Here is a 12,982-nt window from a genome sequence, read left to right as displayed (position 1 = left end):
GCAATTCCTCGGCTGATTATAACAACTGAGTCTGTAAATGCATCCACACAAATTTCTATTCACATTTCTTAAAAACTGTGGATATTCTCTTACTGGGTCAACCTCCTCCTACGAACCTTTCAGCAAAGTTTCTGTGGGTCACCTTCATTATTTTGCCTTTGTCTAAGGGCAGGTACACCTTCACTCTTCTTTCTTTCATCATGAAAACTGGGTCAAAGTATGCACCTTCCCAGAACCCTCTGCACTGTTCTTAAGATGCTCATGACCCTCTTGGCTGTATCTCCTGCATATAGGCCAGGACACATTCAACACTGTGCCTTAACACAGGCTGTGCATAGTGGACAGATAAACAGAGTTACGAAATAGATAATCTGAGTGTTTTATGTATTTAATACAGGCAGTACTTGATACAAGTCAGGGATGTATGATAATGTCAACTTTTTCCATACAACTGGTACTGTAAAATAGTTGGTAAATGACAAATAAATTCTATAGGTAACAAAATGGAAATTTTCCACAGTTTGTTTTACTTTACTGTTGTCTTAATGTCATTAAAAAAAAAAAAAAAAAAAAAAAAAAAACTGACTGTAATTGTTAATTCTGACATGCCTTAGATTAAATTATGACGTAAAATATAAAATTTGACCTACTACAGGCCAGAGAAACATATATATGAATGACATAACAAGCTACCAGTGATCAACAAAATAGTATTAATAAAACAGCTCTAATGTTCTGGTTGTTACATTACCTTACTTCAGTAATCTATAATCAATCAGCTCAATCAATGAATTCAAATGATGCTATGCTTCCCCTTAAGGAATCCCCACATGAGGTTGGCCACGGTACGGCTGTTTTCTATGTACTGGAAGCTAAACCCAGTGCCAAAACCAGCTAATGACTTCCCACCAGTTTCCAGCATCTGTTGGAAAGACTAAATCTCAAACTGTAGTATGATTTCTAACAGTGCCAGAGCCCCAGCTTGGACTCTGGCTGGGGTGTAATTCTTGAACATATTTCTGATTGATTCCCTGTAGTAACCATGATCTGTTTTTGCAGGAAGGAGAAGGAAAAAGAGAGTGAACAGTTTTCCCATGTCACCTGTTCCTCCTATAAAACATAATTCTTATGCATGAGATGAAAATTACGGCAGGCCGCAAATGTTAACTGCAAAAAGGACAAGTAAAAAGAGGGTGCTAAATTTACCAGTGTGTCTAATTCCTACTGAAAAAAATGAATCTTATTTGCAACAGAGAATCAACTGTAAATATGTTGAAGAATCCCACCTGTTTACTGTGGCTGAGCTGTGGCATAATGAAGGGGTATTACTGTATCCTGCCTCCCTCTCTCACCATCATGAAACTCACTACACCTCAGCGGATGAGAGGGAACAAACTGGCACATTCATCGAGCCCACAACACCCCAGGATTTTGTCTCGAGCCCTGGCCGCCATCGCTGGACAGTCCTCGGCTGGGTCAACGAGACTGTGTTGGCTCCCCCTCCAATCCACACCCTTTACCCAACTCATATCTAGACACCAGGTAGGGAAGGAACACCACACTATCACCTGTAGCTAAACATCCACCACTGTGTATGTCTGTCTCCTTCATAAGGGTCTAATACACTCAGACATATACATCCATATTCAGTAACATCCTCCTCCATTCCCTTCCTGTTGTTGGCATTCTCTGACAGAACCAAAGCTTGTCTGTTCAGTCAATAGTGCGTATTCTAACACACCAGACCACAGCGGCTAGTTCACACACAGGCATATCTTGCCCACCTCACAAATTAGATCTCCCATAATGCATCAACTCCTTTCTCTACTTCATCCTCAGCCTTCACCTCCTTCCATCCATCTCACCAGCACACATCTTCCCAGTTCACTGCTGGATACATACAGTATACAGTGTAAATGTTGGTTAATATGTATCGCACTGTACACAGTATAGGAGAAACAGATTTAAGGACTGATGGCCGTACAATCAGGCAGCAGGGAAAGAAGTAACTGTTTCGCTTCTGCCTGTTCCTCTGCCATTCCGTACAGACTCTATCTATCCTATAACAGTCGTAGTAGTAACTGTGGCTCCAGGTTCAACTGAAACATGAACTTGGTGGACTGCAGGCTGAAGCTGCCCTCTAGCAGCGCATCATCCCCATTTCCAAACAGGAGAAAGCCCAGATGTTTACATAATCGGCCAGCAGAGGTGTCCAGCTACAATGGTGCCACCAAGTGAAGGTGTTCTTATCCAGCACCTACACATACTACATAATAATTCAAAACGCAGCAGATATTCAACCACACCAGTGTAATGATGTCCCTTCCACTACTTGGTGCCACTCACACCAACAAGGCAATATATAGAGGAAGCTAAAGATTCATTACAAGTGCCAACCCCTATGGGCAGGACTGGGCGTTTTTTTATGTTTTTATGTTTTTTGTGGCATCTTCCGAGGACACGGCGCTTGGACACAGAGCCGGGCCACACGACGCAAGCTGCCGCCCCAGCTCCCACCCCCCCACCAATACACTACTACTGGTCTGGGGGTAGCGGCTTCAGCTCCTTAATCTGCTTGATCAGGTAGGCCTTCTCGTCGTTAAACTGTTCGTCCTCCGAGCGGTCCGTGTGGAAGCGCGTCAGGAACTCCACCAGCTTGTCCTGGTTGCGGAGGAGGATTTCCAGGATGGGCCGAGGCTTGTCCGGGTTGGCCACAAACACCTTGAACACATGGAAGGCCTCAAACTGGATGTTGCGAGATTTCTCCTTCAGCATGATCATCATCAGCTTCAGGTTGTCCGGGTTGCTGATGTACCGTTTCATCACCTGAAATTGCACAGGCAACAGTTAGCAACGTGAAATAGTAAAAATGTACCTTCACCAGTACCAAGACATAAACTTATATCTACATCAGAGAAATTACCAATACGCCGGGAATCGAACCCAGGACTCTCAGGTGATGATTTTTCCTGTGTTAAAAATACAGGTTCTCTCTTTATATCTAAATCCTGACAAAAGAGAATTTAAAACAATTATGAACTAGTAAATGAATATAATAAAAAGCCTATCTATCCATCTATTGTCAGACACCTTAATCCTGTAAGGGGTGGCCACAAACAAATCGCCTCCGTGTCGCTCTGTTCCCCGCCATTTCACAGCCCTCCCTCCAGCTCACACCCCACTCTCTCATATACAGTACCTCTCCACTCCATCCCTCCATCTCATCCTTGGCCTCCACCTCTCTCTCCCTCCCTCAACCTCACTCACATACAGTTTCCCAAACAGTTTGTGGCCCTCCATCCTCTTCACATGACCAAATGACAATATAACAGGAAATAAACTCCAACCATCCCTCTACCTCTTTACAGGCACAATCCAGCTGGAGTGAAAATGGAACACCTAAAACAGACAGAATAACTCATAATCAGAGCCGTCTAACTCACAGAGAAGTTGTGTCTGTCTAATAATAACTCTCCCAGAAGTTTGAGGGACTGTCTGCGGGTGACGTAGTTGTCTGAGTTGAGGAGGTGCTCGTATTGGGAGAACACCCGGTCATAGTTCTGCTCAAGGAACTCTGCACACAGCATCTTGTGTTTCGTCAGCAGCTCCTGAAATGAAAAAGAACATATACTATTTTTTCTCCCTTCAAACCTACATCATAAATTACTTGCCATGCTGTTTTTACTCTAACTTGGCCCAAATTTTCATTCTTTTTGTAGTTACTTAACATAGATCAATGGCAAAAAAAGACAAAACTACAGCCCTATTGTACATCCTTTTGACTGCATTTCTTTAGCATCATTATCTAGCATTAATCTATTTTCTATGACTCAGCACTGATGATGAGGAGATAATAAATTTAAGCCAAGTTGGAGTAAAAAGAGGATAGCTAGTACCATCATGACCTTTTCCCCACATATGGATAGGGTGAGGTAGGGTCTACGATGCAAGGAAAGAGATAACCCAATAGAGGGAGACCTAATCAACATGTCCAGTGAAATGGGCCACACACTCATTCACTCACCATTCAAAGCCCAAGAATCTTGACTCCACCTCACAAGCATGGTCATCCTAATACTGTATATTTAGGGAGAGATTTTCTTTATACATGCACTTCATATTACCCCAAAGAAAATATTGCCTGTACAGTACTATCAATAAACACACGATTTCGTCGAGGTAAAATATTATTAAGTACCATACATAAAGAGGGGTAGTGTAATACAAGAAGTGACTACTGCTAAGAATGGGCAGAAATGCCTGAAGGTCTTTTTATCAAGGCCTAGGAGAATACAAACTCTGATATCAAACCCAAGTCTCTAGGTAATGGCTGGCAAAGGTAATGACATAGAGCCATTACAAAAAAAACTTGCTCAAGCTACTTGCTGGTGGAACACTGGTGGTGCTGTAGCTGCATGGCACTCAGTATCATTATTAAATGACACTGACAGGTGCAGAATGAAGGGTTTACACATACATGCATGGCCAAAGCTTTCAAAAAAAACAAACACAGGGTTAGAACAATGAACAACTTTGAAAACATGAAAAATAAAAGAACTACTAACCTTGAATGTGGAAAAGGCATCAGATGCGATGTCAAATGTGGACACTTCGACATACTTGAAAAAGTTATAGAAGTCATCACTGTTGAGGATGATTCTGGTGAGCGCCTCGTACCGTGCACACTCCCGCAGCATTGTGCCACAGTGAAGCGCGATGTCCTGGTGCTCATAACTGCAAATTAAACACTAAATAAGGGGACATGGATAGTAAAGATAGGTCAACTCTTTCTCAATATCAATTCATGTGATGCCATGCTTTCTCTTAAGTTAATCCCATACTGAGACTGGCCATGGCAGCACTAACGTTTTCTATGGACTGGAAGCTAAACCAAGTGCCAAAACCAGCTACATACTTTTCAACACTTGCTGCAACATCAGGCAAAGAGAAATCTAAGATGTATCACGAATCTATAACAATGCATGAATATCAGCCTGGACTGTGGCTACTTATTTGTGGCTATGTTTCCTGCCTGACTGATGGCTGTGGGGCTAGTTCCCAAGCTCGTAGCCACATTCACTCCCACGGTAATACTGTCCTGGGTTAACCAACTAAGAATACAAACTTAGTAAAGGCAGGTTAACTTTTTTCTGTCCCTACTTAATAGCTGGGGCAAGACAGGATCCAGAAACCATAGAAAAATCACATCAACAGTGCTATCAAACAATATGAAATGGACCACGCACTCGTAGTAATCATCCAAGTCTTTAAAATCTTGGCTCTGCCTAAAAAGAAAGGCAAATAACTCGGCACAAAATTTAACACACGGTTCACATACATGTGCGAGACGTTAAAAATAAGAAACAGAGCTTAAATGATAAACAACAAATCAGAGTACCTCACCCTTTCATGAGCGTGAAGAGAATTTCTGGTTTGGTACAGATATATTCAACTGTGGGAGACCGAATGCCGATCTGCCGTCTGAGGATGTTGTTGAAGATCTGAGCAACATCTTTCTTGCCCTGTTGGAAAAAAGAAAAAAATAAATAAATAACAACAGTATAATCATGGCTTATTTACTTTCCGCCCTCACTTCATCAAATTTAATTGTAAATTCTTCACTTAGCTACAGCAGTGGTAAATATGGGAATGTATGACATAAAATTACACTATCTGCATCCTACAGATTATGGCTCACCTCAAAATCTATCCTGTGTAGGTTAAGGATGAGTAGGAGTAGCATGTTGGTGTTATAGAATTCATGAGCCAGCTGTGCCAACACAATGTCTTGCGGCTCAGAGTCTGTCGTCCCGTACAACATCGTTTTGATCTGAGTCAGGCTCTTGCTTGTGTCTTCCTGTGCCTGTGGGCCACAACAGCACAGTTTCATCATTCGTTCATTCACTGCCAGACGCCACGTATCCCAAACGGAGTGGCCAAGGGCTTAGAGTTAATTGTTTTACAGGGAGGGGCACTAATCCTCCACCAACCCCACTCGACACGTAGGGAGCACAGTTTCACTAATGGGAATATGCACAAAAATAGACATGTTGTACTGAACGTTGTTTTAACTCCACTTGTTTCGATCTTCCTGCATCTATACGGACAAAGGCAGCACATTCAAGGGGGAAACACACACGAAACTGAGATTATGTAAGCTTCTCATTTTTCCTGTGCTGGCTAATACTGTATTTCCAAGCAGAGAGAGACTTCATAAACTACGTTTCCCTACCCAAAGATAATGCTCTCTGATATGATGTGTCCAGGTGGAACACAATGGACATGTTGTAAGTGCAAAGCAGCTACAGCTGAACAGCAGGTGGGTTTCTGTTCCTAACTGAACATTAAAACTCCTCACCACCTCTCTGATACGACGAACCAGGGAAGAAAGCGATGGACATGCCTTGAGTGTGAAGTAACACATTGGAACAGCCAATCTTTTGTCCCTAATTGTAGCCACATAAATGCTCCTTACCACTTCTTTCATATGATGTGTCTTGGAGAAAATGCGAGACATGCCTAAGGTTGAAGTACATGAAAAAAACACTTGTCTGATTGTACAAAAAGCTCTTCCCCACCAGACTCACCTTTTCAGCCTTCTTGTCAGAACGCTCGAGTGCCGTGAGCGCATCCTTGAGGGCTTTGGACACCTCCTGGGGGCTCTTGGGACTCTTGCGGAAGAGGGACATCGCGGTGGCCTAGTCTCTCGCCCGCTTATAACACCATCACCTGTGGATAAGGCACAAAAGTTACCTACAAGAAACATATCCCATCATTTCAACACACACGCAGTACTTATAGTCACACAAATGCTTACAGAGGACCAAGGCATCAATTTCCACACCTACAGTACTATCACTATCAGAGGACATGTCTCAGCTAATAAACTAACACTACCTGATTTCAGTTACTGTGGGTGGTGGTCATAAGCAGAATATAAATTGCTAAAATCAGTAACAGTCGCAAAAATTAGTAACAGTCAATTCCTTGTTATCCCTAAGGGGGTGCAAGGCATGAGAGGGCCCACGGATAGGCTACCAGAATCCAGATCACTTAACATAGCACGACCAGGTGTCATTTTCTCCTGTTCTTCCCATCTCCTGATGATTTTACTCCACTTTTCAAACTGGAGGGGTCAGACATAGTTTTGATAAAGCATTTCAAAATACAAGGGCTTTCTTTAGTTGGATTTAAAAAATACAGTAGAAGCAAGAGTAAATAAAAAAACGAAAACTAGTCCTGAACACAATAAAACTGGCAGGCACTGGGGGTAGTAAAATGATTCAGATTCTTCCCTTTTTCTACAGGTTAACTTCACTTCCAGCAAAATCCACCAACTCACCTTTCTTCCTCAGCCCCCACAATCATGAGATGTGGTTTTGCTCATCCCTTCAATACACGGGACATCCTTTTTAGCTCCTCTTACTGCTACTGGACAATTTTATTCAGCTTTGGAAAGGCCTCATGTACTGAATGGAGTTGTCAGTTCTTTATACAGCCTCTCCAAAATTGAGATGTTGACCCTAAGGTGAAGAAACTCGTCCAAAGATGGCAAGAATGGGACGAAAAAGACATCTGTGGGCTCAGTGGGTTAATCTGGCTGTCTGGAGGTAGTTCTGTGTCAGGCGTCCTGGGTAACACACAGGATATGGAGGCAGGCAATGTTGATACAGTATCTCCCCCACCATACATCACACAAGTTCCACAGATTAAAGTTTTTCCTTTTAACAGTAATACTAATAAAAACAGGAAAACTTTACATGAAACAATGCAACCATGATAAAAGACTGTTCCTATCAATCTGTAATGATAATGATGATGATGATGAAACAGAGAGACTTACTACTATATACACGCAAGTCACCAGAATATTAAAAGATTCTGTTGACCAGCTGAACCCCTGAAAGTCCACTGCCACTGAGATGATCTATGGTACTACTGAAAAATGAAATACTTACACCTTACCCAGAAACACAGATTTCTTATACAAATTATTCGTTTGTGTTTCTGAGATTTCACAGGATGGGAACTAAGGACTAAATGTAAACAAGTTACTGTATATGAAAGAGTATCCGGCTGATTTTCCTAGAAGTCCACTGCCATTCATATATAACTGTACTGAAGAAAGAAATACCTGTGCTTTATATGGAAACAGTGATATAAAAAACTGACCATATATGTTTTGAGGACACCACTCCAAAAAGACCAAACAGAGGTAGATTACATTAAAGAATAACTACTGATAAGTTAATCCCACTATCAAGCTACTGCCTAATACTGTATCTTGTTGGGGTAACTTCAATGAAAGTGATAAAGTATTGAGGTTTACAATAATCCCTTTTACTATGGATGTGGTGTTGAAGAGGGGCACTTCAGGTGGTGACCCGGAACAACCTGGATATACAAACAGCCCTCAACCCCCTCCCTGTCCCCCAAATGAAGGTGGCTGACTGCAAAACAAGGAAAATTTAAGCCTGCCGTCTGTTGGGTTCACATTTTTCACGAGTCTGCAGCTTCAGCAATTATGACATGCTCGTTATTCTCTTTGTTACAATTACATACAGCATTATTTTTCCCAATTCTTGCTATCTTTATAATATTTCCCTCAACTTATTACCATGTCTAGCGGTGAAGGAGTTAATGAGAGCTATATTTAACCACTCCATTTCACAAAGACACTGCTAAGGTACCGGTATGGTAATTTAAAATGATGGTTAAAAAAACTAAATAAATGTACAACTAGGTAAAAATATATACAGTGCATATATGTAATTATTATCCACTCCATCCTTTGGTGGGAAACAAGGTCCACATGACGATGATGATGAAATATGACGTACTAAGATATGAGACGGGGGGGAAAAAAAGGCTATCACAGGCCAATTATATCAGAGTTAGAAGAGGCTGCCATCCAGCTTATCCAACCATTATCTGGAGTGGTGTGGCAGTAATCACATCAACACTACTGATCCATTTTCACCCTCACACACTTGTTTCAGACACTCACACGCTGACCTACTGACATTGGGGTGGTGGCGAGATAGGACCCTTCAATGCAGCAATATTTTAATCCTCACTTCCTCTCCACCATTACACAATTAAATTCAACTTAGGAGCTCCCTCAATAAACTTTCTCCATCCTCTCCAGCTCAAAGAGTCCAAGCTGAAATATATCATCAAATACTGGAAGAAAATGAAAAACACATCACTGGATTAACAGGACAGCCACTGCTTCCACAGTGACTGATCTACACAGTTACTGTACTGTATTGTACTAGAATGCGAAGTGACACATTGCAATAAGCTATAGGATTTCTTTACCACCTCTATGCTTATGCCCACATGAATACACACCAGAATGTCACTGACCCTGGAGACTACAATCTTTGTGAAAGCAAATCCAGACTGTGGGTGTTGATACTACCATTCCTGGCCTTATCATGTGAACCTGTAGTGTCCTAAATGCTGATAACATCCGCTACTTCTACCACCCACACTGATAACCTCTGCCTTTAGGTGGGGTCACGCTGGAATCACAATGCAATCAACTGCGATCAGCTATAACAGACGGCCACCAGTTTACTCACAGTGGCCACCCTACTTAAGGTATGAACTTTTGAATTAAGAACTTTTGGTTATGAACTTTGATTTAAGATAGACCCACTGAATTATTCTGTACTTAATGAACGGTATTACTGATTATATTTACTTCACTCAAATGGTATCACTGTTTTTTTTTTTTGTGCTGTATACTGCTGAATATCATCCTACAAACTTTTCCAGTTATGGAGTGTCAGTACTTCATAGTTCACTAGCACTCAAGACACATTTGTATCCTAAACAATTACAAGAATTATGACATTACAGTAGTATACAGAATACAAACATCATCAGTGGATGTGGCAGCAACAATATATCGTAATCTCCTTTTGCATATCTCTACTAATGGAGTTTCAAAACCCACCCAGGGGCATGGCAGCAATTAACCTAACCTAAATTACACTGACATGCCCAACTTAGATCAAATTATGCCCTTGTTAGATCTGCGTCAGGTAAGGTTAGATTGTTAGCTAAGGTCAGGCTCAGTTCAGCAAGGTTGAGTTCGATTTAGGTCAGTAAGGTTCAGCTAGGCTTATTATAGCAATGTCAGGTTAGGTCCAACTTGATTTGGGTTGATTCAGCAAGTTAGTTTAGTTTCAGCAAGATTTAGGTTGTTATAATAGGTTAAATCAGGTTAGGTTTAAATATGGATGTGTTTCATTCAATCTTCATTTAGGTAAAAGAACATATTCGAAACTGAAACTTAGATAAAAACACCAATGAAATAATAATATAATAAGAGAAAAGGTCCACCATATCGGAAACACCAGAAAATGTGTAATACTGTACAATTAAACATAAGAATGGGAACTGGTAAAGTGTTATTTTACCCTACACAGTAAATTTAATGTAACTTTATTTAACCAAACGAAACCAAACCTAACATACATACTCAAAATATAATAAAATGAATCACAAACAATATTATACGTCGACAGCACCTTTCACTAACGACACTATTATAAATGAGAAAAAAGTGAATAAACAGGAAATATTGGCACTTCATGCAAGCATCATCATCTACCCAAACTGTCCTACTCTACTTGTTAATGTCACTGGTCTATACTTTTGCTTTTTCTTGCTTCATCACCACCATGTTGCATCACTACTTCCTGCCTCACCACTAACCCAGCTATAACACTCACTCCTGTTTCACCATTAATCTACCTCACCACTCACTACTCCCTGCCCCTCCACTCACTCAACCTCACACTTAATAAGCCTCCTCACTCTGTACACTTAATAAGCCTCCTCACTCTGTACTCACCCTGCCTCACCCCTCAGGCAGCCTAACCACTGTACCTCATTCACTCATTATTTACCCTGACTCACCAATCACTCACATTGCCTCACCACTCACCCTGCCTACCTCGTTCTCATTCACCTCCGCCCCCTTGCCTCTGCCTGAGCCTCACCCAGCCTGCCTGACTCACCCGTGCCTCGCCGCCCTGCCTCACCTCACCTTGGTTTTTGCCAGCGTTGTGTTCTGCCTCACTCACTATCAACAGTAAAGATTGACTACTATCAGGTCTGAGTGGCACAGATGCTGACCCACTAGCCAATCAAGGGGCCAAGGGGTGCCAGGGGTCCAATCAGAGGGGTAGGGTGAATCAGGCAGCCAATCAGAACTCAATGTCTCCCATCTCAGCCAATCAGGTGTTAAGTTATTCCACCACCCTCAACCAATCACGGGTCACCAATCCCTATCTTTCTCGGCCAATCAGATCCCATGTGTGCCCGGCCGCCACAATAATAATGAATTTTTATCCTAACTGGACCAATTGGACTCACAATGGGCTGTTATTTCCGAGCAAAGGCCAGCCAGGGTGGATAACGGCAGAGGTTTTGCTGTGACGTCGCCAACCCTGATGTAAACAATAACACCTTTGCAATGTTTACCACTCTTATCATCTTTCAAATAAATTCTATCTATGCCTTCATTTAACCCAGTATTGAATAACTTATTAAAATTCCAATTATTCTTTAAGAAGCAAATAAACTAAACGAATATGCTAAGTGCTTGTGAGCCGACCGCGAAATTTGATTTTTTTTTTCACACCCTCTCTCCCCTCCTGGGGAAAGAGGGAAAGAATACTTTCCCAGTAACCCAGCTTGTAAAAGACGACTAAAAATGATCTTTTTTATTCAGTCTTTCTCTCCTTATTGTCTTCCGCCCTTCTGTCTTACCACTGTTCTTGTTATTTCCGTGTTTCTTCCCTCTACCAGTGCCATATAGCCATATTATGGCTTGGTGCTAATCAATCATTATTCCTCTCTCTCTCTCTCCACCTATCATTTTAATAATTTATAAACGCCACCGCATGATTCACGCCACTTACAGAGTCATGATAAAATACGAAGGCTACATTGCCGGAAGTTAGCTGTCAATTTTCGTGACATTTACAGTGGGTAAAACAAGTATCAAGGACTATTCATCTGTTAAATATCAACTTACCTTTCTGATCAAAGGAAAAAAACGATATATCCTCTCCAGTGAAACGAAGAAATAATCATACAATATCTCTCTCTCTCTCTCTCTCTCTCCGGTGCCACCACGTGAAGGTGTAAAAAGCAACAAAATTACGTCACCTCCAGGATTAAGGATGCGGTTGTGACTCAATAAAAGATGATGATAGTTGTCATGATTACGACTATTGGTGATAATGGTGCGGTAGACTTGGTGTGATGGTGGCAGTCACAGTGACGTGTTAGTGTTATGCTGGTAGTGGTGATGGTGCCAAATGTTAGTGATGATGATGATGGTGGTGGTGGTGATGATGATGATGGTGACGAGTGTCAGTATTCTGTTGCATTAAAGATGATATGATGACTGTGGCGGTGACTATACTGTTGCTTTAATGATGATGATGGTGACCTGCTAGTGTGGTGATGATGGTGGTAGCAGTGATGAGCAGAAACTGGTTACTGGGACGACCTTGACAACTTCAGCCTCCCAGGCTCCTCCAACATCCACACTCCCACCCATCCCTCCCCTCCGTATTCACAAACTTACAACCAATCTTCTCGTAACTATTATTTACAGGAGAAAAAAAAGACACGGAGATTCTAAAACTCTCCTCTTCTTGTCTCCTGCAATATACAAGTCGCAGTTATAAGGAAAAATTGATAGTAAAGTCTGTAAATCCAACTGCTTAACTTGGCGTTGATTTTCGTCGTTTTGCAGCATATTTCACATAGCTCAGTGGCAGACTAAAGCAATACTAATGCTCCATACCTTTTCCATGGCACTTCTTCGTGACTAGCGCAATATTCTAGCTTTGATCTATTGATACAACTCCGCATTCAAGATGGAGAGGCGGTAAATTTACGTTCAAGTTAAAATAAAGGAAGTATAGTTCATCCCAGCTACCAGACAACTGTG

At 41.6% G+C, this 12,982-nt stretch overlaps 1 protein-coding gene across 3 annotated transcripts; it reads right to left on the bottom strand.

Annotated features, from left to right (window-relative positions):
* Nucleotides 1-302: 302 nt before the first annotated feature.
* Nucleotides 303-11,455, bottom strand: Mo25 (calcium binding protein Mo25). 3 transcript variants are annotated; one of them, XM_080269445.1, is made up of 7 exons: nucleotides 11,392-11,455; nucleotides 6,588-6,729; nucleotides 5,699-5,863; nucleotides 5,404-5,522; nucleotides 4,566-4,734; nucleotides 3,444-3,608; nucleotides 303-2,826 (listed from the first exon to the last, which is right to left on the bottom strand). In XM_080269445.1, the coding sequence occupies exons 2-7, from the start codon at nucleotides 6,687-6,689 to the stop codon at nucleotides 2,536-2,538; spliced, it is 1,011 nt and encodes a 336-aa protein (XP_080125571.1). In that variant the 5' UTR covers nucleotides 6,690-6,729; nucleotides 11,392-11,455; the 3' UTR covers nucleotides 303-2,535. The 3 variants fall into 3 exon arrangements, with proteins under 3 accessions (XP_080125571.1, XP_080125570.1, XP_080125572.1); XM_080269444.1 differs by lacking the exon at nucleotides 11,392-11,455 and adding an exon at nucleotides 11,063-11,165; XM_080269446.1 differs by lacking the exon at nucleotides 11,392-11,455 and adding an exon at nucleotides 11,034-11,053.
* Between the last annotated feature and the right edge of the window lie 1,527 nt (nucleotides 11,456-12,982).

The sequence above is a fragment of the Coenobita brevimanus genome, chromosome 33 (genome assembly GCF_032717465.1).
Source record: "Coenobita brevimanus isolate Jiangsu-jjx chromosome 33, ASM3271746v2, whole genome shotgun sequence".
Taxonomy (NCBI): domain Eukaryota; kingdom Metazoa; phylum Arthropoda; class Malacostraca; order Decapoda; family Coenobitidae; genus Coenobita; species Coenobita brevimanus.
The sequence above is the reverse complement of the archived record's forward strand: the minus strand, read 5'-3'. Positions and strand labels throughout refer to the sequence as shown.

Bases quoted from the DNA above. Each gene is read 5' to 3' on its own strand.
- Mo25 (XM_080269445.1), bottom strand. From the start codon at position 6,689: ATGTCCCTCTTCCGCAAGAGTCCCAAGAGCCCCCAGGAGGTGTCCAAA. The intron at 3,609-4,565 runs GTTAGTAGTTCT...TTTTCATTTCAG, and splicing joins ATGCCTTTTCCACATTCAAG to GAGCTGCTGACGAAACACAA. The intron at 2,827-3,443 runs GTGAGTTAGACG...GTGCAATTTCAG, and splicing joins TAGACAGACACAACTTCTCT to GTGATGAAACGGTACATCAG.